Source organism: Carcharodon carcharias, chromosome 25 (genome assembly GCF_017639515.1).
Source record: "Carcharodon carcharias isolate sCarCar2 chromosome 25, sCarCar2.pri, whole genome shotgun sequence".
Lineage (NCBI taxonomy): Eukaryota > Metazoa > Chordata > Chondrichthyes > Lamniformes > Lamnidae > Carcharodon > Carcharodon carcharias.
The window spans coordinates 19,081,328-19,103,602 of record NC_054491.1 but is presented as its reverse complement, the minus strand read 5'-3'; the positions used below and the strand labels follow the sequence as shown (position 1 = coordinate 19,103,602).

The 22,275-nt window shown below is 41.4% G+C and overlaps 2 protein-coding genes across 3 annotated transcripts in view; one reads left to right on the top strand and one right to left on the bottom strand.

Annotated features, from left to right (window-relative positions):
- The first annotated feature begins 82 nt into the window (after positions 1-82).
- On the top strand, positions 83-19,830 carry LOC121269569 (ankyrin repeat and protein kinase domain-containing protein 1-like). The gene is given in 11 exon segments (XM_041174269.1): positions 83-308; positions 1,425-1,677; positions 3,552-3,757; positions 3,760-3,839; positions 4,828-4,973; positions 6,377-6,426; positions 9,102-9,296; positions 11,473-11,585; positions 14,491-14,566; positions 17,548-17,751; positions 17,754-19,830. Coding segments are annotated over 11 exon segments (2,643 nt in total). The 3' UTR covers positions 18,848-19,830.
- Positions 19,592-22,275, bottom strand: part of LOC121269637 (transmembrane protease serine 5-like) — a 42,825-nt gene continuing 40,141 nt past the window's right edge. For both annotated transcript variants that reach the window (XM_041174389.1, XM_041174390.1), the window contains one exon: positions 19,592-21,980. In XM_041174389.1, coding sequence (XP_041030323.1) covers positions 21,957-21,980 — 24 coding nt within the window. In that variant the 3' untranslated portion in view covers positions 19,592-21,956. The remainder of the gene's footprint in view (positions 21,981-22,275) is intronic.

Sequence of the window (22,275 nt, the reverse complement as noted above, 5' to 3'; positions counted from 1 at the left end):
TCATGAATCAGTGTCCTGTGGTCCAGAATCAGTCAGCGACGGTGAAATTGGTCTTCAGCTGTAGCACATAACAGGAGATAGGATGAGCAGCGAGTTTTACACTTTCCACAAAGTTAGTGGAAAAGACAATGAGACAGAGTTTAAAGTGGGTGGCAGAATCATTAACACCATTTTGAGCTCCCTCCCAAAAGCAGAGGAAGAGAACGAGCTAACTTTAAATGAAAGTTTTAAACTACTGCATTTTAAGGCTGCGCTTGCTGCCAACAAGATGCATGACTTGACACAGAAAGTTAAATCTGAGCCAGAAAGTAGCCATGTGTACTGTTTTCCCCTTGATCTCCATCTCAGTTCAATGTCACAGGCTTGTCACAGCAGTTGTATACACAGCCTGCATCATTCATGGTTTTTTTTTAACCCTTTGCTTATGTAATCAGGAAGGGAAAGCAAAGTTTTGCTGATTCTTTTAATATTCCCCTCCCCTCTATCACAGGAATTTTTTTAAAGATGGGTTTTGCTAGTGTTGTCTCTCCAGCCAATGACATCATTGGTTGTCTGTGCATACAAGGATGTGCACATATGTTTCATTGGCCATCTTGCATGGACATCTTGCATTATCAGGAGACACTGTGATATTTGAAACATGTGAACAGCCTCAACTAGTTTAGAAGAATGAGAAGTGATCCAATTGAAACATATTTGTGTCATGTTCCAAGACAGTACTGCCTTCTCAGTGTCTGTCTCAATGAGAGATCTTTATTGAACTAAATATAAGATGGTAACTTATAGAGCTTCCCTCATGGCAAAGGTCACATGACTACAGAAGCCAGATAGGACTTGTAGTACTGTTGCATTTCAAAACCCAAACAATTTAACATTCTTAAGGGGGCTTCACAAGGTAGTTGCTGAAAATATTTCCCTTGGCTGGGGAATATGAGGGTCACAGGCTCAGGATAAGGGATTGATCATTTAGGATTGAGGTGAGAAGAAAATTCTTCACTTAAAGGATTGTGAATCTTTGGAATTCTCTACTCCAGAGAGCTGTGGATGCTCAGTCATTGATTGTATTCAAGAACGAGGTAATAGACTTTTGGGTATTAAGGAAATTAAGGGGTGTGAGGATAATGCAAGAAAGTAGAGCTGAGGTAGAGTATCAGCCATAATCAGAATGGTGGAGCAGGCATGAAGGGCCAAAGGGCAAATTCAACTCCTGTTCCTTATGTTTTTGAGGGGAAAATTCCACATCAGTCCAGCTGAGTAACCATAGTAAACAAATCAGTGTTTTTAATGGGAATGGTTAGGCATCAAGCTGCCTGCCTTTGATGAAACAACACCCAGCATGATAATTATCTTGTGTTACAACATTCCTGATTGAAAGCCCTGAAGCTTCATTTGACAATGAATGCCCTGCCCTAACTCTTGAGCAGGAAGTTCAACTGGCAATGACTTGTCTTTGAAGCTGGTTCCTCCTCTCGCAATGGCAGATGAGCTGAGGGGTCCTTTCCATCAGCTGCCTTCTGCCAATGTCAACTATTTCACAGGGGACAAATTTGTGTCTTTCAACAAGATTGCATCAGGAGGGTTTGCAAATGTCTTCAAAGCAAAACACAAACTGTGGAGGCTGAACCTGGCTGTGAAGTGCTCCCATTTGTTATGTGAGGAATCCTCTTCATTTGAGAGGTAGGCACAAACAGTTACAGCCAATGGTCTTCTAGCTCTCTAAAGCTCTGGTATCAGAAAACCTTTGTTTGCTTTTTGGGGGGGGGGGATTTATCCTGTGTTTCCACAAGGTTCTCATTGTCATCACGTAGACTGCGCCTATATTCTTTGAAGTTTAGGATGAGAGGTGAGTTTGTTGAAACTATATAGCTCTTAGAGGATATGTCTAGACTGATACAAGGCTGTTTTCCTTTGCTTGTGAGTCTAGAACTAGTGGTCATGATTCCAGAATAAGGGGTCAGTCATTTAGAATTGAACTGAGGAGAAGTTTCTTCACTGAGAAAATTACAAATCTTTGGAATTCTCTACCTCAGAGGACCATGGATTCTCAGTCAATGTTTATATTCAAGAATGAGATTAATAGGTTCTTGAGCACAAAGAGGGTCAAGAGGTATGGGGGTAGGGCAGGATAGTGGAACTGAGATAGAAAATCAGCTTTGATCTTATTGAATGGCGGAGCAGGTTCGAGGGACCATATGGCCTAACCCAGCTGCTATTTCTTATTTTATGGTTTGATGTCCTCAAAAAGAACAGAACACCTCCAACAGACTTTATTATAGGCTTGAACTGCCAAATGAATTTATTGAATAATAATAATGTCTATTGGAAAAGATTGGGGCTCTTTTCTCTTTAAAGGGAAGCTAAAGGTTTAGGAAAAGGGTTTGATACAGTAAATCTGGAGATGATGTTTCCACTTGCAGGTGAGATCGGAACTGGGGAACCATAAGTATAAGATAGTCTTATAAATCTAAAAGGCAATTCAAGAGCAGCTTCTTTAGCTGGAGAGTGGTTAGAATGTGGAGCTCACTACCACCTGGGCTAAGGCTAGCATTTGTTGCCCATTCCTAATTGGCCTTGAGAAGGTGATGGTGAGCCACCATCTTGAACTGCTGCAGTCCATCTGAGGCAAACAGGCAAATAACATAATGCCTTTAAGGGGAAGCTAGGTAAACTCATGAGCAAGAATGGAATAAAAGCATATGTTGAAAGGAGTACATGAAGAGTGGTGGGTGAAGAACGCTGTACTCACAGACCCCCAGGAGCTTGTTATAAGTGATGCTACTCAAATGAATTTCTCCACCTATATCTTTCCACTATATCAGTCTGTAATATGGCCTATCTTACGGATGAGGCTCAGTTTAAAATCGTATGAAGGCAGCATCTCTGACAATGCAGTATTCCCTCACTACTGCACTGGAGTGTCAGCCTGCATTATAAGCTCAAGCACCTGCAGTGGGAGTTCAACCCACAGCCTTCTGACTCAATGATGGAAGAACTATCTATGAGCCAAAGCTTATATCTAATAAGGACTTGGATCACATATGTAATGTAGGAAACACAGCAGCCAATTTGCACACAGCAAGCTCCCACAAACAACAATGTGATACTGAGCAGATAATTTGTTTTAGTGGAATTTATTGAAGGAAAAATATTATCAGGACATAGGGGAGAACTCCTCTGCTTTCCTTTCAGTAGTGCTATTGGATCTTTTATGTAGAGCAAATTGCCAGCATAGACCAGTTAGGCCGAATGGTTTTTTCTGTGCTGTAAATACGATGTAATATTATCTAATGGATAAGTAGGAGACTAAATGAGTTATGCCATAAATATTTATAGTAAACTATGCTAACGCCTTGAATAGTAAAAATAAGAAATAGTACACAATCTTTGTCTTAAATTATAATTTTGTAATTAACTTTTACATTTATATTTCATATAACTTTAGCAAGATCTAGGGGAGCTAATATTTCAAGTGTGGCAAAAGAATGATTCATGGTAGGGTTGCTGCAGGAAATTGATAATTATAGCTATCTTTTCTCATTAACTTGTTACAGGAACATGAGCCATCTGGCAGAGGAGGCAGCAAAGATGTTGAAAATAAAATTCAAGTATATTTTGCCAATATATGGGATTTGTACAAAACCTACTCGGATTGTAATGGAATACATGGAGAATGGTTCCGGATAAGCTGCTGTCAGGTACACGTTAACTTGGCTGATGAAGTTCCGTATTATTCATGAGCTGGCAATGGGAATGAATTTCTGCACAGTATGAACCCACCCATACTTCACCTGGATCTGAAACCTGGAAACGTACTTGTGGATGAGAACCTTCATATCAAGGTTGCTGTGTTAAATAGTCTGACTGGAGTGTATTATAACTGAGATTTTAAAGATATTCAGTGTTAAACAGAGGCCTGCCTTCTCCAGTGGATGTAAAAGATCCAATGTCACTATTCAAAGGAAAGCAGGAGAGTTCTCCCTAGTGTCCTGGTAACATTTATCCCTCAATAAGCACCATTAAAACAAATTATCTGCTCAGTATCACATTGTTGCTTTGTGGGAACTTGCTGTGTGAAAATGGCTGCCGCATTTCCTACATTACGTATGTGATCCAAGTCCTGATTAGGTATAAGTTTTGGCTCATTGATAGCTTTTCCATCAGAAAGCTGTGGGTTGTAGACCCACTATTGACATCTGACCGCATAATGCAGGCTGACACTCCAGTGCAGCAGTGAGGGTGTGCTGCTCTGTCACGTGTGCCGCTCTGTCACATATGCTGTCTGCATGAGATTATAAACTGAGCGTCAACTGCAAGAGAGGCCATATTAGAGATTGATATAATGGAAAGATATAGGAGAAAATGTGTTTGGGTACTGTTATTTCTAGCCATTCCCCAAGGGTCAGGCTGCATGGTGTTCTTTGATATCAAATGATAGAAGTGGTGCTATTGTAAGAGATGAGATAATCTGCTAAAATTGAAAATCTTACTTCAACTTAACATGGTTCCCTTGTAGCTATCACATGCAAATTATAGCGTAGCTGTGAACTGAAGTCATTAATTGAAAGGATTCAAATTCTGGCAAGTGGTGAGAGGCCACGTGAAAGAGGTGCACCAATATTAGTGCAATAAATGTGAAACCATCTCTTTAAATGCTGGTGAGCAGAGTTGCCGATTATAAAGTGGCATGGAGCCAAGAAACCAACTTCCTGCACCTTTCTTAATGATGTCAAAACAATGCCTGCAATAGAGCAGAGGCATAATAGGCTTTTACCATTGTGACAACATTTAGATTTAATATGTAACTGTTAAAGGACATATATATTTTAGATTGCAGATTTTGGATTATCAAAATGGGAAGATGATTTGAGCAGTATGGAACAAATTGAAAGGTCTGTGGTAAGAGGAATCATCACCGACATGCCACCTGAACTACTGTACAGACCTTCTGGAGTCAAGCATGATGTTTACATGATGTTTAATGAGACTCAGTGATGTTTTTAAGTTTCACTCTAGAGGCTTGAGTATGTCAGTACAGTACCGAGGGAGTGCTGCACTGTTGGAAGTGCCCTCTTTCAGATGAGACGTTAAACCAAGGTCTATTCTGCCCTCCAAGGTGGATGTAAAAGATCCAATGGTGCTATTCGAAGGAGAGCAGGGGAGTTCTTGCCAATGTCCTGCCAAACTTTTATCTCTCAGTTAACGTAAATACAGATTACAAAAACAGAATTACCTGGAAAAACTCAGCAGGTCTGGCAGCATCGGCCAGACCTGCTGAGTTTTTCCAGGTAATTCTGTTTTTGTTTTGGATTTCCAGCATCCGCAGTTTTTTGTTTTTATCTTTTTGATTTTATAAATACAGATTAACTGTGCAGTATCACATTACTGTTTGTGGGAGCTTGCTGTGCACACTGCTGGATTTCCCACAATACAACTGTGACTACACTTCAAAGCTATTTCATTCACTGTAAAGTGCTTGGAATGTCCTGAGGTTGTGAAAGGTGCTTTACAAATGTAATTCTTTCTGTCTGTCCTTTCTTTTTCCAATAAGTGTGTGGTTTGTGTGAGTTTGCTTTACATTCCTCCACTGAATCTTTGCTTCTTGAGTAACTCCTAAGTTACATTTGCTTAGCGAGAGAGAGACAAAAGTCTCAAACCTGCAGGCAGCTGAATTCTGTCACTAATACTAGTTGAAAACTAGAGTCATAATACCATTCACCGTTGCTGAATTACAGTCATTTATCAGTCACATAAACAGTTATTATGGAGTTTGTTGATAAAGCTTTTACTGCCTCCTATGTAGTAAACACAGAACATTGCAGAGATCTTAACTTGCAGCAAGTTCCGTTCCTTCATCACCCCTGTGCTCACCAACCTACACTGGCTTACAGTTAAGCAACGCTTTGATTTTAAAATTCTCATCCTTGTTTTCAAACCCCTCAAGGCCGAACTCCCCTTCCCCCCCACCCCCCCATCTCTGTAATCTTCTCCAGAGAACAACCCTCTGAGTTGTTTGCATGTCTCCAATTATATCCTCTTGTGGAATTTTAATCACTCCACCATTAGTGACTATGCCTTCATTTCTGGAATTGCCCTCCTACATCTCTCTGCCTAGATACCTCTCTATTTTATCTTTAAACTTACCTCTTTGATCAAGATTCAAGTCTACAGCCCAATATATCCTTATGTGTCTTGGCATCAAATTTGTTGGATAATGCTCCTTGTGAAGCATCTCGGAATATTACGCTATGTCAGAGATGCTATATGACTGCAAGTTGTTGCTGTTGCATTAAAAAGAACTACTTGGTCATTCAACTTAAAATTTCATAACTTGCTTTTCTGTCATGAGGAAACTTACTGGAAACTTTTATTCCTCCAGCTTTTCCATTGTTACGTAGGAGGTCCTGACTCAACAGAAGTCCTATGCAGGTAGCACTGTTCCTGAAAGCTCATACATCCAGACTGCTCCTGTATACGTGGTAACTGCTAATTCCTTCTAGAAAAATTCACAAACCTTGGTGAATAGCATGATCCTGATCTACTCAGAAGAAGGTCAATTTTCATTTCCCTCCACTGCGGGACGATATTGTGATGGACGTGTTCGTTATTATCATAACATTTAATTATGATCACAAATTTTGAAGCGTGCAGCTTTGGTCTCCCTATTTAAGGAAGGATATACTTGTATTAGAAGCAATTCAGAGAAGGGTTTGCTAGAATGATTCCTCGGATGAAGGGGTTGTCTTTTGTGAAAAGGTTCAGTAGACTTGGCCTATACTTATTGGAGTTCAGAGGAATGAGAGGTGATCTTATTGAAGCGTATAAGATTCTGAGGAGCCTTGATAGGGTAGATGCTGAGATGATGTTTGTTCTCATGGGGGATTGTAGAACCAGGGAGCACAATTTAAAAATAAGGGGTCTCTCAGTTAAGATGAAGATGAGGAGGAATTTCTTCTCAGATGTTCGCTAGTCTGTGGAATCCTCTTCCCCAGAGAGCAGTAGAGGCTAGGTCATTGAATATATTCAAGGTTGAGTTACACAGATTTCTGACTGATGATTCAAGGATTATGGGGGGGGTTGGGGGTTGGGGGGGGGGGTTGCGTGGGGGGAACAGGCAGGAAATTGGAGTTAAGGCCACAATCAGATCAGCCAAGATCTTATTAAATGGCAGAACATGCTCAAGGGGCTGAATGACCTGCTCCTGCTGCTATTTCTGATGATCATGAGTTTCTTGTTGTGGAAAGTGGATGATTTTGAATATGTTGTCTGCTTGATTTGTGTTAACGTCACAATGGAAGAGACACCTAAAGAGGTTATGCATCACTGCTCCTCAGCCAAGCAATTGATAGTTTATGATTCATGATGCTTCAAGTGAGTTTTATGAGGACTTGTTAATACCCAGTTCTAACACACTCATTAAAATAAATGGGTTATTGACTCACTCACTTTTCCAAAACCAATTCAGGGTCATGGGGAGTTAGAGTCTATCCTGACAGGCAATGGGTGCTAGACAGGATAGACCCAGGGCAGGATACAGTCCATCACAGGGCACACTCTCACAGTAAGGGGCAATTTACTGCAGCCAATCCACCACCTCTTTTTGGACAGTGGGAGGAAACCAGAACACCACACAGACATGGGGAGAATACGCAAACGCCACACAGACAGACACCTGAGGTCAGCATCGAACCCAGGTCCCTAGTGCTGTGAGGCAGCAGTGCTAACCAATGCACCAACCTGGGTTAGTGACTCTCTTACAAAAATGCATAAAGAAATTATATGCAAGTATGTTAACCAGCATGCTGCCTCAGCAATGAAACCTTCTCAATGCATAAGTAAGAGCTAAAATAAATTTGTTAATACATTCTCAAAGATCCCAGGATTCCGTCCAATGATTCAACTGCTGTTTCTTTGTCTCTGGGTTTTTATATTGTTGAGGAGAACTAATGGCCATGTTTCATAAGAATAGAGATAAAGAAAGATTTACAGCACAGAAGGGAGCCATTTAGCCTATCCTGTCTATGCAGCCATATAAAAGCTTTCAATCTAATCCTACCTTCCAGCCTTTGGTTATATATATATATATATATATATATCCCTGTGGAAGTAACTGTCTCTTTATATGTGCTCAAGTAGCCATCCAATCAATGCCTTCCATCTATATGCACTTGTGTGTGTGTGTGTGTGTGTGTGTGTGTGTGTGTGTGTGTGTGTGTGTGTGTGTGTGTGTGTGTGTGTGTGTGTGTGTGTGTATTTGTGTATCTAAGCAATAGTACAACCATTGTTGGTCTTACTTTGATTTGGCAAAATCACAGAATTGCTACGGTGCAGAACGAGGACATTCAGCCCATCATGTCTACACCGGCTCTCTGAGCGTTTTAACTTAGTGCCAATCTCCTCCTTTTCCACGTAACCCTGCACATTTTTCTATTTAAATAATCATCCAATGCCCTCTTGAATGCCTCAGCTGAACCTGCCTCCACCATATCTCCAGGCAGTGCATTCCAAACCCTGACTACTCGCTGTGTGAAAAAGTTGTTTCCCACCTCACATTTGCTTCCTTTGCAAAACACTTTAAAACTGTGCCCTCTGGTTCATGATCCATTTACAAGCAGGAACAGTTTCTCCCTATCTACTCTGTCCATACCCTCATGATATTTGAAACTTCTATCAAGTCTCCTCTAAGCCTTCTCCTTCCCAAGGAAAACAGTCCCAACTTCTCCAATCTTTCATCGTAACTGAAGTGTCTCATCCTGGAACCATTCTCGTAAGCCTCTTCTGCACTCTCTTCAATGCGTTCACATCCTTCCTATAGTGTGGCGCCCAGAAGTGTACACAATACTCCAGCTGAGGTCTAATCAGTGTCCTATATAGCTCATCATAACCTCCCTGCTCTTGTGTTCTATGCCCCTACTAATGAAGCCTAGAATACTGTCTGCTTTAGAAACAGCTTTCTATACCTGTTCTGCCACCTTTAATGACTTATGTACATACACACCCAGGTCTCTCTGCTCCTGCACACCATTTAGACGCAAAGCACCATTTAAGGCAGAACTGACATTGTTGAGTGTCTGAATCATTCTGACTGTTCCTTCTTGTTCCAGGGACAAACACAATGGCTGTGTTTGTTAAAGTGGTGGCAGGAGAGAGACTGTGTCTTAAATTATTTCTGGAGAATTCTCCACAGGAGTGTGCACAGATGGTTGACTTGATGAAGAGATGCTGGGATCAGGAGCTAGAACAATGGCCTGCGTTCTCAGGCATGAGATTATTTATAGTGGACCAAAATGCCTTTAAAGGTGTTGTGAAGCCATAGAATGGTGAACATTGGTTACATGCAAAATATAGGTCAGGGGTTAGAGAAGTGTTTGTATTTGCCATGTCCAGCTTGCACATGGGAATTCGTAACATATTGTTCTGTGATGACTCAACCTTTTCCAACCTGCCAACACTTTCTTGGATTCCAGTCAAAAATTCAACATCTGTTACTAAACAAATTTCAAATAACTGTATTATGTAACATCTATAACAAGTACCTGTTCGCAGTAGCTCTGTCACTGCCTCTTGATTTATGACCAACAACTTTCTTCAGGACTCTTGGACCTGCCATCAAGGCCGTTTTTACTGGTTTAGCACTATGCAAGAGCCACTGGCTCATCTTGACTCCTGAGTCTTGCACAGTTGGGGTCAACAAAACCAACATTGCATTTATGTAGTAACATTGTAAAATGTTTCAATGTGCATCACAGGAGCATAATGGGACAAAAAAGAGACAAACAACCAAAGAAGGAGACAATAGGACAGGTGCCTAAAATGTTGACCAAAGCGGCAGGTTTTATGGCATGTCTTAAAGGAAGAGAAAAGAAGGATAGAGAGGCAGGGAGTGAATTCCAGAATTGATTTCCTAGATGGCTGAAGGTGCGGCCATCAATGCTGAGGTGCAGGAAATGAAGAGATCTATGCAACAAGAGTTGGATGAGCACTGAGTTCTTGGATGACTAGAGGAACTTACAAAGAAGGACAGGAGTGAGGCCATGGAGGGATTCAAGCATGAGGATGAGGACTTTAAAATTGAGGCATTGTCAGACCGGGAGTCAATGCAGGCCAGCAAGCACAGGGATGGAAGTTATAGAAAAGGCAGCAGAGATTTGGATGAGCCCTAAAATCAATCTGTCTGTGGTCATTTATTAAGTGGTTGCCCTTAATGCAACTGATAAGTTTAGGATCAGAAGCCAGCGACACTTGAAATGGGTCTTTTTCAGTGTAAAGGCAGCTGTAATAAATCTCATCGCGCTCTTATTTCTCATGCCAGTTGAAGAATTCTGCCACCAGAGCTTTAACTTGCTGACCAGCCAACAGAATATCTACTCACTTGACCTGAGTGACATGCCATGGGGAAATCAAGCGTTGGTCTGTGTTTGCGATTCAGGTCTTGTGCTACTTTACCAAGCACATACCGGGCCCCATTCCCCAGAAATTGAATAAGAGAGGGGGAGATAGACAGGCAAAAATCTGGGATCAATCATTTCAAGTAGGAATATACAATATATATAAAAAAACCCTCAATATTCAAAAAAGATTTCAAATGCACTCACAATGCCTGTTATTTTCACTAAGGCTGTATGATGAACAATAAGCAATATGGAGATAATAGCATTGAGATAGAAAATCAGCCTTGATCTTAATGAATTTTGGAGCAGGTTCAAGAGGCTGCATGACCTATTGCTTCCACTATTTCTTATATTCTTATGTGGGTCGGACTTTCCTCAATCTGACTTAACCAATATTGCACTGCAACTAATATTGGTTTCTATTGCATTAGATTTCCTGAGAATCTTATCAGCTCCACCCAGATATAAACCCAACATGAAACAAACGGAAATCAGAGTAAACAATTGGGCCTGTGGAAAGCACAGACCGGGCAACATCCCTCTTTTTTAAGTCCATCTTTACCTTGCAGATGTTATGAAAATTAAAGGTTGAAACCATTGAAACCTGATTTATGCACATTATGTGCAGCATGTTTATAAAGGTGTAACTGTGGAAGATTTCCTATTTGTAATGTAACAAGTACTGGTGCCATTAAAAAATATAGAAAGGAAAATACAATGTAGATCTCAGTAATGAAGGAAAATTAGCAAAACATTAACTATAAAATACCAGAAATAGTTAAATTTACACCCAAAGAGAACTGACATAAGTGCAGGAAACTCTCTAGTCTTTTGTACACAGGTGCAGAGCTATGTTTGTGAGTTCAGTGGATGGACATAATTTGAGAACAGTGCAAACAACTGAGGAAATAAATGCGTAGCAATGTTCTGCTGTAAAGCTGACTCAAGGCAGTTAAGTATGAATTGCCTGGGAAAAAGATATGGTGCAGCTCCACCCCTATACCATTCTTACACTGGAAATTTCCAGGAAATTCAGGCTAATAAATCGATAGGTAGGAAACTAATTTGTAAATATTTTTTTTAGAAACCATTATGGAAACTGAAATGCTGTACAGCCTGTTACAATTTCCAGATATTCAAATCAACAAGCCAACAGAAGTACCAAAGTTGGCTTTTCCATCAAGTAGCAATGTCCAGGTAAGGTGATTTTTTTTCTCATTAGCAGTTACTTGGAAAGGGTTGTGCTTGATTGGTGTAAGTATTGTTGTTCTAAATAGAAGGATTTGCAGATAGGGTGAGATGAAGAGGGATGGAATGAGGCACATGGGGAGCGTAATGACCGGCATGGACCAGCTGGGTCAATGACCTGTTTCTGTGCTGCAAATTAAGTGTAATTTTATAAACCCGTTTCACTCAGAGTCAGTAAGCAAGTAGAGGGAAATTGCTTCCTCTGGGAAGTGTGGGCGGCAACCAAAGGCCATAGTCTTAAAATGTTTGGTAAAATGGGAAATGAGAAAATTCTTCACATAGAGCATTGTTAAGACCTGAAATGCACTACCTGAAAGGGTGGGAGTAAAAGATTCCAACGGAGTCTCCGAAAGGCAATTGAAGAGGACTGACCTGCAGGGTTATCGGGAGAAACCTGGCAAGTGGAACTAAATTGGACAGCTCTTTCCAAGAGCCGGCACAGGCATGAGGGGGAAATTGACCCCCTTCTATGCTGTAAGATTCTATAGCAAATCGAATGAACGCATTGGCCTGGATCTTCCATGAAGTGGCAATCGCTGCCAGATTGCTGCTCCTACTGTACTTTTCCACTCCCCGACTCTGCCCTGCATTTTTGGCCAGGTCTTTTCTCAAAGGGTCATGAATCTGTGGAATTCACTACCTCAAGAATGCAGTGGATGCCGGGATGCTGAATAAATTTAAGGAGGAGGTAGACAGATTTTTAATTGGTAATGGGTTGACAGTAAATGGGGAGAGGGAGGAAAATTGGAGTTGAGGCCGAAATGAGATCCAGCCATGATCGTAATGAATGGGGGGGCAGGCTCGAGCTGCTGAATTGCCTACTCCCGCTCCTAGTTCTTATGTTCTTCCAAAATGCAGAGTGTACAGTTCCACAAAGAACTCCATTGCAGTGTATTGGGTCAAGGGGAGGTTGGGACACGCCCACTTTTTTGAAGGACTAGCTTGACACGGTAAACTTAAATGTCCAGTGCGAATGTTAGTGAATGGGTGAATGTGTGGGTGGGTGAATGAGTGATTAAGTAGGGTGACTAGGTTGGCAAGGTAAGTTGGTAAGTGGGTAGGGTGGCAGCTGGGTGAGGTGGCAGGTGGCAGGTGGGTAGGGTGGTAGATGGGTGAGGTGGCAGGTGGGTAGGGTGGTAGGTAGGTGAGGTGGGTAGATGGGTGAGTGGGTAAATAGGTCAGGATAGTCGGGTTGGGTCAAGAGAGATAGTCAGGCCAGACCATTGGGGATAGTCAAGTGTTGGGGGTAGTTGGGTCTGGTTGGTGGGGGGTTAGGGGTGTGGTGGTGGGTTAGCATGGTCAGGAGGGGAAGTTGTGTGGGGGAGAGTAGTTGGGTCTGGTCAGTGGGGTAGACAGTTAGCATGGTTGGGAGGGGTAGTCATGTCAGGTTGGGTTTGGGGTAGTCAGGGGTGTTGGAGGGATAATCAGGGGGTTAATGGATGTAGTCAGAGGGTTCGGGATAGTCGGGGGTCAGTGGTGTAGTTGGGTGTTGGTTGGGGTAGTTGGGGGGTATCAGTGTGAGTGATTGGGGGGTCAGTTTTGTAGTTGCCCAAGTGTTAGACTAGGATTTTTCCATCTAACATTTCCTGGGTATCTATTGAGGTGAGTATGTCGGAACTATCTGGAGTCTCCGACTCTAACTCAGAGTCAGAGACTTTTTTGGAGAGTCCTGGGGAGCAGAGAAATTATCCAGCTGAAGTTCAAACTTCCTGGGTAATTCCCACAGAGGCCAGGAAGTCCCGACACATATCATGGATTGTACGTCCTGTCTTCAATGATCCGGAGACTAGAAGATCTGGGCCATTGTTTCTGGAATTTATTCTTCTGCTATACCATGATCGAGATTGTGGTTTTGTTTAATTACGGAGAGAGAGGGTACACAGACCGGGCGTTGCTGCAGCTGCTACAGTATTGGATAGCGTAAGGACATAAGAAATGGGAGTAGGTGTATTTCATGCATCCATTTGACCCTGCTCTGCCATTCAATAAGATCATAAATTATCTTCTACCTCAACTCCACTTTCCCGCCTTGAGTCCTTTGGTGTTCAACAATCTCTTCATTTTCTTCTTTTTTAAATTTCTCCCACTTTACCAGGAATCACCACAGTGCTGGCTGATCACCTTCTCCGTCTCCTCCAATCAGTCACAAATTCCTCTTCCAATCCTGCTGCATTTAAGTCTCTCATCACTGCATCCTCTGGTCTTAGACCTTCCTCTTCTCCTGCCAGTCCCACCTGCTTCAATCGCCTCACTACATGGCCTTTCTATTTCTACAATGGATGACCATATCATTTCAATCTCTTCTCGCTACTTTCTTCGATGCTTCCAAAATCCTCACTGACCCCCTGATATACTGGCTCCCAAGCTTATCATCTTGTCACTCCTTACATCCATCTCAGCATGTGCATCTCAATAGTATCCAGCTGTTGTTCCTATCAATCTCAATCTTGAATGTACTCAACAATTGAGAATCCACAGTCATCTTAGTTAGAGAATTCCAAAGATTCACAACTCTCCAAGGGAAAAGATTTCTCCTCATCTCAGCCCTAAATTGTTGACCCCTTATCCTGAGACCATGGCCCCTAATTCTAGACTGTTCAGCCTGAAGAAATAATGCCTCAGCATCAACCTTGTGAAACCCGCAAAGAATTATAAATGTATCAATTTGATCACTTCTTAAACTCCAGAAAGTGGAGTTTCCTCAGCACTGACATTCCCCACCTTGATGTGCACAATAGTTCAGTCAGCGAACACTCAGAAGGCAAACAGCAACTTATTGAGTGTAACTTAAGCAAATAAAAGAATAAGAATTCCCCAACAGCTGCTCAACATTTTTCTCTCTCTCTCCCTGCAGAACGGAACAATAATTACAGAGATTGCAAATGGTGAATTGCAGAAGTTGAATCTGTTGCCAGAGACTGGTAGCAGTGGTGAGTATATGCACTGGGCACATGCTGCAGAATCCAGCTTGCTTTTATTGTACCTGTGACAACAACCTGAGGCCAGGTGAGAAAAAAAATTGCTTGCACCAAGACATCATGGCACCTCCCAATTTTCAGGTTGTAGTTATAAGTGACGAATGCATTGTGCTTTGTAACTGGGCTGGAACCTTGATACATGTGGCCGAGTGGAGCAGAGATACTGAACAGGCGGAGACCAGCAGGAGAGAAAAAAATTAACCACAAGCAAAAAAAACAATATTTTTTCAAAAAAAGACTAACCAAATTAGGAGAAAATAAGAAAATGGAGTAAAAAGTGATAGAAGGAAGAGACACCTTCGACATAAAATGGCTGCCTCGTGTGGACAATTGGAATTGATTGTTAGTTTGTGACTGATCACATGGTGATGAAGCAGTCACATTGGTTAACAGTAGCAAATCAAGAACATTCAGGGAACACTGCAATCTGACATGTTCTTTACAACTAGAGCCTAGCAGATGCACAATTTTAAATAGAATGAATTTCAGTTGTTTATTTGCTCTTGGAATGTGAACAGTTCTGGCAGGTGTCATGATGATGTGACGTGTGCACGTGTGATATAAATTTTTTATTTCACTGACTGGTCAAATATATAGTGAACTGCTTTTAAAGGACGTTTAAAAAGGCAAGCACAGTCATTGAATTAATACCTTCACCTTTATAAATTACAAAAAAACCCCTGTTATGATCATTCGAGGAGTGGGAAAGAAAAAGCCAAGTCCTGATACATTTCCTCCCCATTTGTAATATAGGTCACATTCCCCAGTACCCTAAGATGATGGAGCTTCTAGTCGCCTATTGTTGCTGCTTGTGAAACTAATCGCGAGGACATGAAGGGCTCCATTTTAACTAATTCAAAACTCACTCATGTAGATAGATAGGACTGAAGAGTCAACCATACACTGTGGACTGGAGTCACATGCGGACTTGATTGGGTAGTGAGCAGCAGGTTCCCCTGTCTATAGGTCATCAGAGAACCAGTCTGGATTTTAAATTAGAATCTGGCAGTGTACATGGCCATTTTCTCACAACTTTTCATGGTGGGATTCTGAACCTTCATCTCTGAGTTGCTAGACCAATAGCATAATCCACTAATGCAGAAGCAAAATATTGGAAATTTGCAATAAAGACAGCAAATGCTGGAAATACTCAGCAGGTCTGGCAGCTTCCATGGAGAGAGAAGCAATTAAACAAAGAAAAAAAAATAACATTTTAGATCAATGACCTGTTGAAATGTTCACCCTGTGGACCTGATTTTAACTCTGTTCATGTGAATGAGTTAAAATCTTGGAATACAAAAAGAGCTGCAAATGCTCATCAGGTCTGGCAGCTTCTGTGGGGAGGAAAACAGAGTTAAATTTTCAAGTCGAATATGGCTCTTCTTCATAATTTCCAGTACTTTCTGTCTTTATTTCAGATTTCCAGCATCTGCAGTATTTTCTTTTTGTTTTGGAGTTAAAGTCTTGCCATGATTAACCACTATGCTGCTATACCAATCTGCATGTTAATTGTCTACTATAAATTTCCCTAAATATGTAATATATAAAATATATATATCTCAACAAAACATAGCCACGGTATATGTACAATCCTTATACTTGTGTGATTATTGGCTCTGCCCATTTACTTTGAATGGGCGTGCACAGTACTAAGTTTAGTCCTAATGCCCCTCAAAATCTACTGACACTTACAGTGGGATTTTAAATCATTCAAAACCCACCCATTTACACAGTTTTAAAATTGGGCCCTTACAGTCTAGACTTAGAAGTGCAAAATGACCACTTGGGTGAGGTGTCAAATGAAGGTTGGTGCCAATGAAATCATACCCTAACTTTAGTCAATACCTTAAGGTGTGTACTTATCTTTTCACCTGTGCAAATGGTTGTACATGAATGTATTAGAGATAGATTAGTCCCAAAGTTTGGTCTGTAATTCCACATTCATTGGCATAGGTTCAATGCCAGTATCAGATTGAGATGCCACTCATAGTTGACACATTTTTACAGGAAATGCAAACACACTCTGAATCCAGGGGAAGTAAATGTGCATTTTTATACATAAATCAATTTTCTTCATTATTTTAACAAGTCCGTTTTTGAAAAAGGAGAGGCTAAGGATAAGCCTTTAAGTCACAATAATGACTCGTCTTACATTTTGCTGAGTCAGTCATTAGTATAGCAGAAACTGTTTGCAGCAAAGTGTTACTCAGTGTACAGCAGAGTCAGCCCCAGGAACATTCGCAAGTGTCCCCAGCCATGGCAGGAGCTTTAACATTTACCACTCTCAGCGTTGTGATGGTCTACTCCAGTAACTGCTGCAGAACTATCGTGAACAAGTGTTGGGAAAGTTCCCTTGGTGTTTGAGTTCAGTAGAAATACAAAGGATGGAATTTTTCCCCACATATAGGTTTCACTATACACTGTAGGGCCAATTTCTAACTCCCAATAACTGGTGGGTAATTGGAGTTAAGATACAGATCAACCATGATCTAACTGAATGAAAGAACAGGCTCGAGGGGTAGAACGTTGTCTTCCTGTTCTTAAGTTCCTTTGTAGTCTGCTTAATGTTCTCCTCTATTCATGTATTAGATTTTTCAGTCTGTTTGGATTTGAAAGTTCAAATTTCTGTTGCACTCAAAATTTATGCTAAATATTCATCCCAAATACCTACAAGAGTTTGTACTGAACAAAATTCCAGAACACCTTTTCGAATGGTTCAAATGAATTTACCTACAAAACAGCACCCAGGACCAAGCCAGAAAACTGCTTCCTGCACCTCGATCTTTCACTTCTGACCTTTGATAATCAGGCAGCGCTAGGGTCAGATACAAAACATGGTACAGATTGACATAGTGCAAGTTCCAAATTAATGATAGATCACAGGCATGAAGCACCATTCAGCTACACACTCTAATTATGTTTTCTTATTATAGATAAATGCTTCATTGATTTCCGAAGGGAACTTGTGCAGCTCCTATTAGATAAAGACATCAGTAACTTGAAGAAAATATTAAGGAAGGAACATGTCACCCTGAACTTTGTGAAGAACGACACTTTGTTGCACCTGGCTGTTTTTACTGGAGATGTGCAGTTTGTCAAACTTGTACTGAAGTATGGGGGCTCTGTAAATGCCCAACATCCAGAGGATTAACACCACTGATTATAGCTGTACAGAATAAGTTTGTGGACTTGTCCCTGTTATTAACTGAGGAGGGAGCTGATGTGAATCTAACAGATGAGGACAAGTGGACACCTCTGCATTTTGCATCTCAAAATGGGGATGATCGGATTGGCAGGATGCTGTTGGACAAAGATGCTCAAGTCAACATAAAGGAGCACGATGGCTGGTCACCTTTCCACCTGGCATCTCAGAATGGCCACAAAAATGTGGTCTGAGTTCTCTTCAGTCGCCAGGCCAATCTCGACCTACAGGAGAATGACAATCGTACATTCCTCCATCTTGCAGCTTATCATGGCCACTATAATATCACCAAGCTTCTGATTGGGCAAGGAGCTAAATTAAACAAAACACAGGTTGGCCTCAGGTCTCCACTCCATTTGGCTGCTGAAAGGGGTTTCTTCAGAGTTGCTAGGCTACTGGTGATCAGTGGAGCTGATGTTGACTGTCTGGATGACTCTCATGTCACCGCTTTGCATTTCTCGGCACTGAATGGTCACACAGGAATCTGTAGAAATCTCCTGAAACATGGGGCGACCATCAACCAAATAGCCTTACATAATTGGACGCCTCTGCACCTTGCTTCTATGAAGGGGCAAATAACAACTGTTCATCTGCTAATTGGAGGTTTCTTTGACCTTGATGTTGTTGGAGATATGGAATGGACTCCTTTGCACTTGGCAACATGTTATAACCACGAGGAAGTTGCCTCAGAGCTCCTCGTCAGCAGAGCCAATCCCAATGTCACTGATGTATCTGGATGGACACCACTCCACCTTGCTGCCCACAAAGGCAGGCTCCCCTTTCTAGTGAAACTACTTGATCACAAAGCCAATGTTAATGCTGCCAATAGTTTCGGGTGGACCTTGCTGCACCTGGCAGCCCTGAATGATAATGCTACTATTATAAAGACACTGATAAGGAACAATGCAAACCTGAAAGCTGAAGACATATATCAGAACACACCACTCCAGCTGGCCGTGAAACACCAGAATCAAAGTGTGATCAGTGTACTTACAGGGGAGGAGTTGTCCAAGGCTGATTCATCGCCCTAGATTCATACGTTGTACCACTATAGCTGGTGCTTGAGCTCAATGACATTAAATGCAATAACCAAGGGGCTGCATGGAGAAATGAAGTGCATTAGAAAATAGATTTTCCATATCTGGGATCTGGACTTAAATTCAGATTGGACTCTTAGATCAAAGCAGCCTCCCCACCCCCCTTATGTGAAAACAGTGTTAGGGATACATCATCCAGAGGGGTCCCAGTAAACTTGTCACCATAGAACCAAACTGCTCATAACAATATTAGTTAGAGGAGACTCCAAGCCTGCTCTGCCATTCAATCTGATCATGCTGATTGTCTCTCTCAACTCCACCATCCTATCATGCACTATCGCCATAAACCTTGATTTCCTTTGTACTCATAATTTACTGCTTGATAATCTCACATCAAGTGGGTATGCAGGTAGAGAGTTCCATCTTTCAGAATGAAAGTCAAACTGTGAATCTTTTGAGCAATTTTGTTAATGGAATGAGTCTTGACTGTGAAAAGCCTCTAGTTTCTCTCTTCAAGACTTGGATTGAAAATCTCTCCATTTCTCTCCCTTCTCCCTTTTTTCTACCTCTCTGTTTTCTCTCTCTCTCCTTAAACCCTGCAGACCTAATTGTCCCGCTATGCCTTTGTAGCAGTGTGTACAGGGCGTGTGGGATTGGTGAATCCAGATCAATGTCTGAGAACGATAGAAACAAAAATGGACACATGGGAGTGAAGCGAAGATGAATAAAAGAGTGGTTTATTCTCAATAAATTTTACAAAGAAAAATGATAAACGGTTAAAAAATTACATCAGCGAGGCACCACATGGAATGGGATGTGACAAAGTTGTACCCTTTGTGGGGAAATACTTGCATTGGTTGCTCGGTGGGCTTTTTTTATATTGAGGGCAGAAGCACCTTTGAAAGGTTTTGTAGCAGAACCATAACTTTCCAAATCTAACACTAATATTTCTAAATATTAAGATGGACTCAACACTTTTGCTGGAATTTATTAATAAATTTTGCATTTTTTAATAACAATCTGTTTTCTCTCTCTGCCTACAATAACTTGCATTTATATTGAACTGTAGATTCATTGTGACACAGAAGGAAATTATTTGACCTATTGGGTCATGCTGGCTCTTTGAAGAGCACTCCAGTCAGCTCCAGTCCCCCATAGCCCCTCAAGTACACATCTAACTTCCTTTGGAAATCATTGATCATCTTCGTTTCCACCACCCTCAGAGGCAGCAAGGTCCAGATCATCACCAGTATAGATATAGTTATATTTATTAATGTACATAATATGAATATTTTACCACTAATGTCCGTTTAACATCTCAAAATGTCACAGGACCGTAACCAGACAAAAATCTGACACCGAGCCACGTGAAGAGCTATTAGCGTAGGTGACCAAAAACTTGGGTAAAGAGGTTTAAAGGAGCACATTAAAGGGGGATCAAGAGGTAGAGAGGTTGAGGCAGGGAAATCCAGAGCTTCGCGGTTCATGCAGCTGAAGGCGTGGTTGCCAATGGTGGAAATCAGGGATGTAAATGGGGCCGGAATTGGAAAGAAAGGAAGACTTGAATTTGTACATTGCTTTTCACAACTACCAGATGTCCCAAAGTGCTTTACAACCAATGAACCACTTTTTGACATGTTGTAATGTAGGAAACAGATTTGGCCACAGCAAACTGGCATCAGCTGCAACGTGATAATGACCACTTTTTGTAATGTTGATTGAGGGACAAATATTGACCAGGTCACCAGGGGAGAATTCCCTGTTCTTTGAAATATCGCCATTGGATCTTCTGCATTCACCTGAGAAGGCAGGGACCTGGATTTAATGTCTCATCTGAAAGATGGCACCTCTGACAGTGCAGCACTCCCTCAGTACTGCACTGGAGTGTCAAAGGAGCACAGAACTACAGGAGTGGCACAATCAGAGTGGGCAATCCTAGGCTGAGCTTCATCCTACACATTATCAAAGCATGTGATTTGATCCCAGATCTCCATTGTACAGCTGGAACTGAGGACAATTAGCTTCCAACACTTGGAATTATTGCAGGTCAGTTCAAATCAAGTTCTTCCTTGAAAATTTGAACAGTTTTCGCAAACAATTAAACTTCAAGACATTTTTCCCTTTTTAACTTTTGATTTCAGTGCTCAGTATGCAATGGATATAAATCCAAGCATGGCACTAAATATTCACCTCCGCCTTCAAATTCTTGCATCATTAGCAACTCCGCATCAAAATGTAAAGCTGATGTTTCTGACTGTCGCTGGTCCTGGACAATGGTTTTACATGTTTGTCCTAAATATTACTAAACTGTGTGATTTCTTGGCACTGGAAATAACCGAAAACCTTTCATCTGGTGAAAGCTTTGCTTTTTTTGTTCAATGTGTTGCTGCCAAATTTTGGTAAAAATTACCTCTCATTTTCAGGGCCATTTTTGGCAAAGCTTTGGCACCAGGCTCCTGCACTATACTGCAGCAACGACACTCACTGCTGTACACTTGACCAAAGTGAGATGTATAAAAAAAATGAAGAGGTGATTCGTTTTGGCTACAGTGCCAATTTGCGTGATTTCACTTTGGCAGGCAGTCGCTTAAGATGGCCATCTGAGTGGCACATCCTCTCCACGACATTCTGCAAAGTCTGCACTGGAAATGGGGACAAACTTGCAAACAATGGATTTGTTTTAAAACTGTCTTTTAATTTTTGATAAGGTAAATGCCAACATGCTCAGACCCAAGAAGCTAAAGAATGTCCAACCCTGTTTACCTGGTGGGGTTTAGTTATGTGAAAAGCAGTCTTTTTTTTTAGAGGAGTTAATCATAGATGCTGTCTCTGACGGCATCACGCACTCTAATGTCCCATTATGGGAAAACCAGATTACTGGACTTGGTTTTAAAAAAAAACACACAATTGACCTCACTCAGTGAGCCTGGGGTCATAATTTTTTTGACTACCCTCATATTTAGAGAATAACCCAAACTGATTCTCGAGGTCTAATGCCAGGGAACAGCACACGTGTGAAACCTTCGGATCACTCTGAGTCACGGGCTGCTCCTCTTCCATGCATTGCATTCCGCACATTGTTCAGAAGATTCTAGAATCTTTTCTAAGAGGCAGAGGTGTCCAAACGCTGAGAGAGAGAAAACAAGTTACACAATCAAGATTTTTATTCTTCTATTAGAAACCCAGGAAAAGCAGAAGGCCATTCAGCCCCTTGAGCCAGCTCTGCCATTCAAGGAAACCATAGACCATCTGCACCGCAACTCCATTTATCTGCCTTAGTTCCAGTGCCCATTATTCCCTGATCTATTTGATCGATAATAATCAAAGCTGATCGTTATTCAGAGTATAAAGCCTGTATCAGATTGTGCTGGAGTAGGTTAATTGATTGATTGGCTAGACTTGCAATAATCATTGGCAAAACC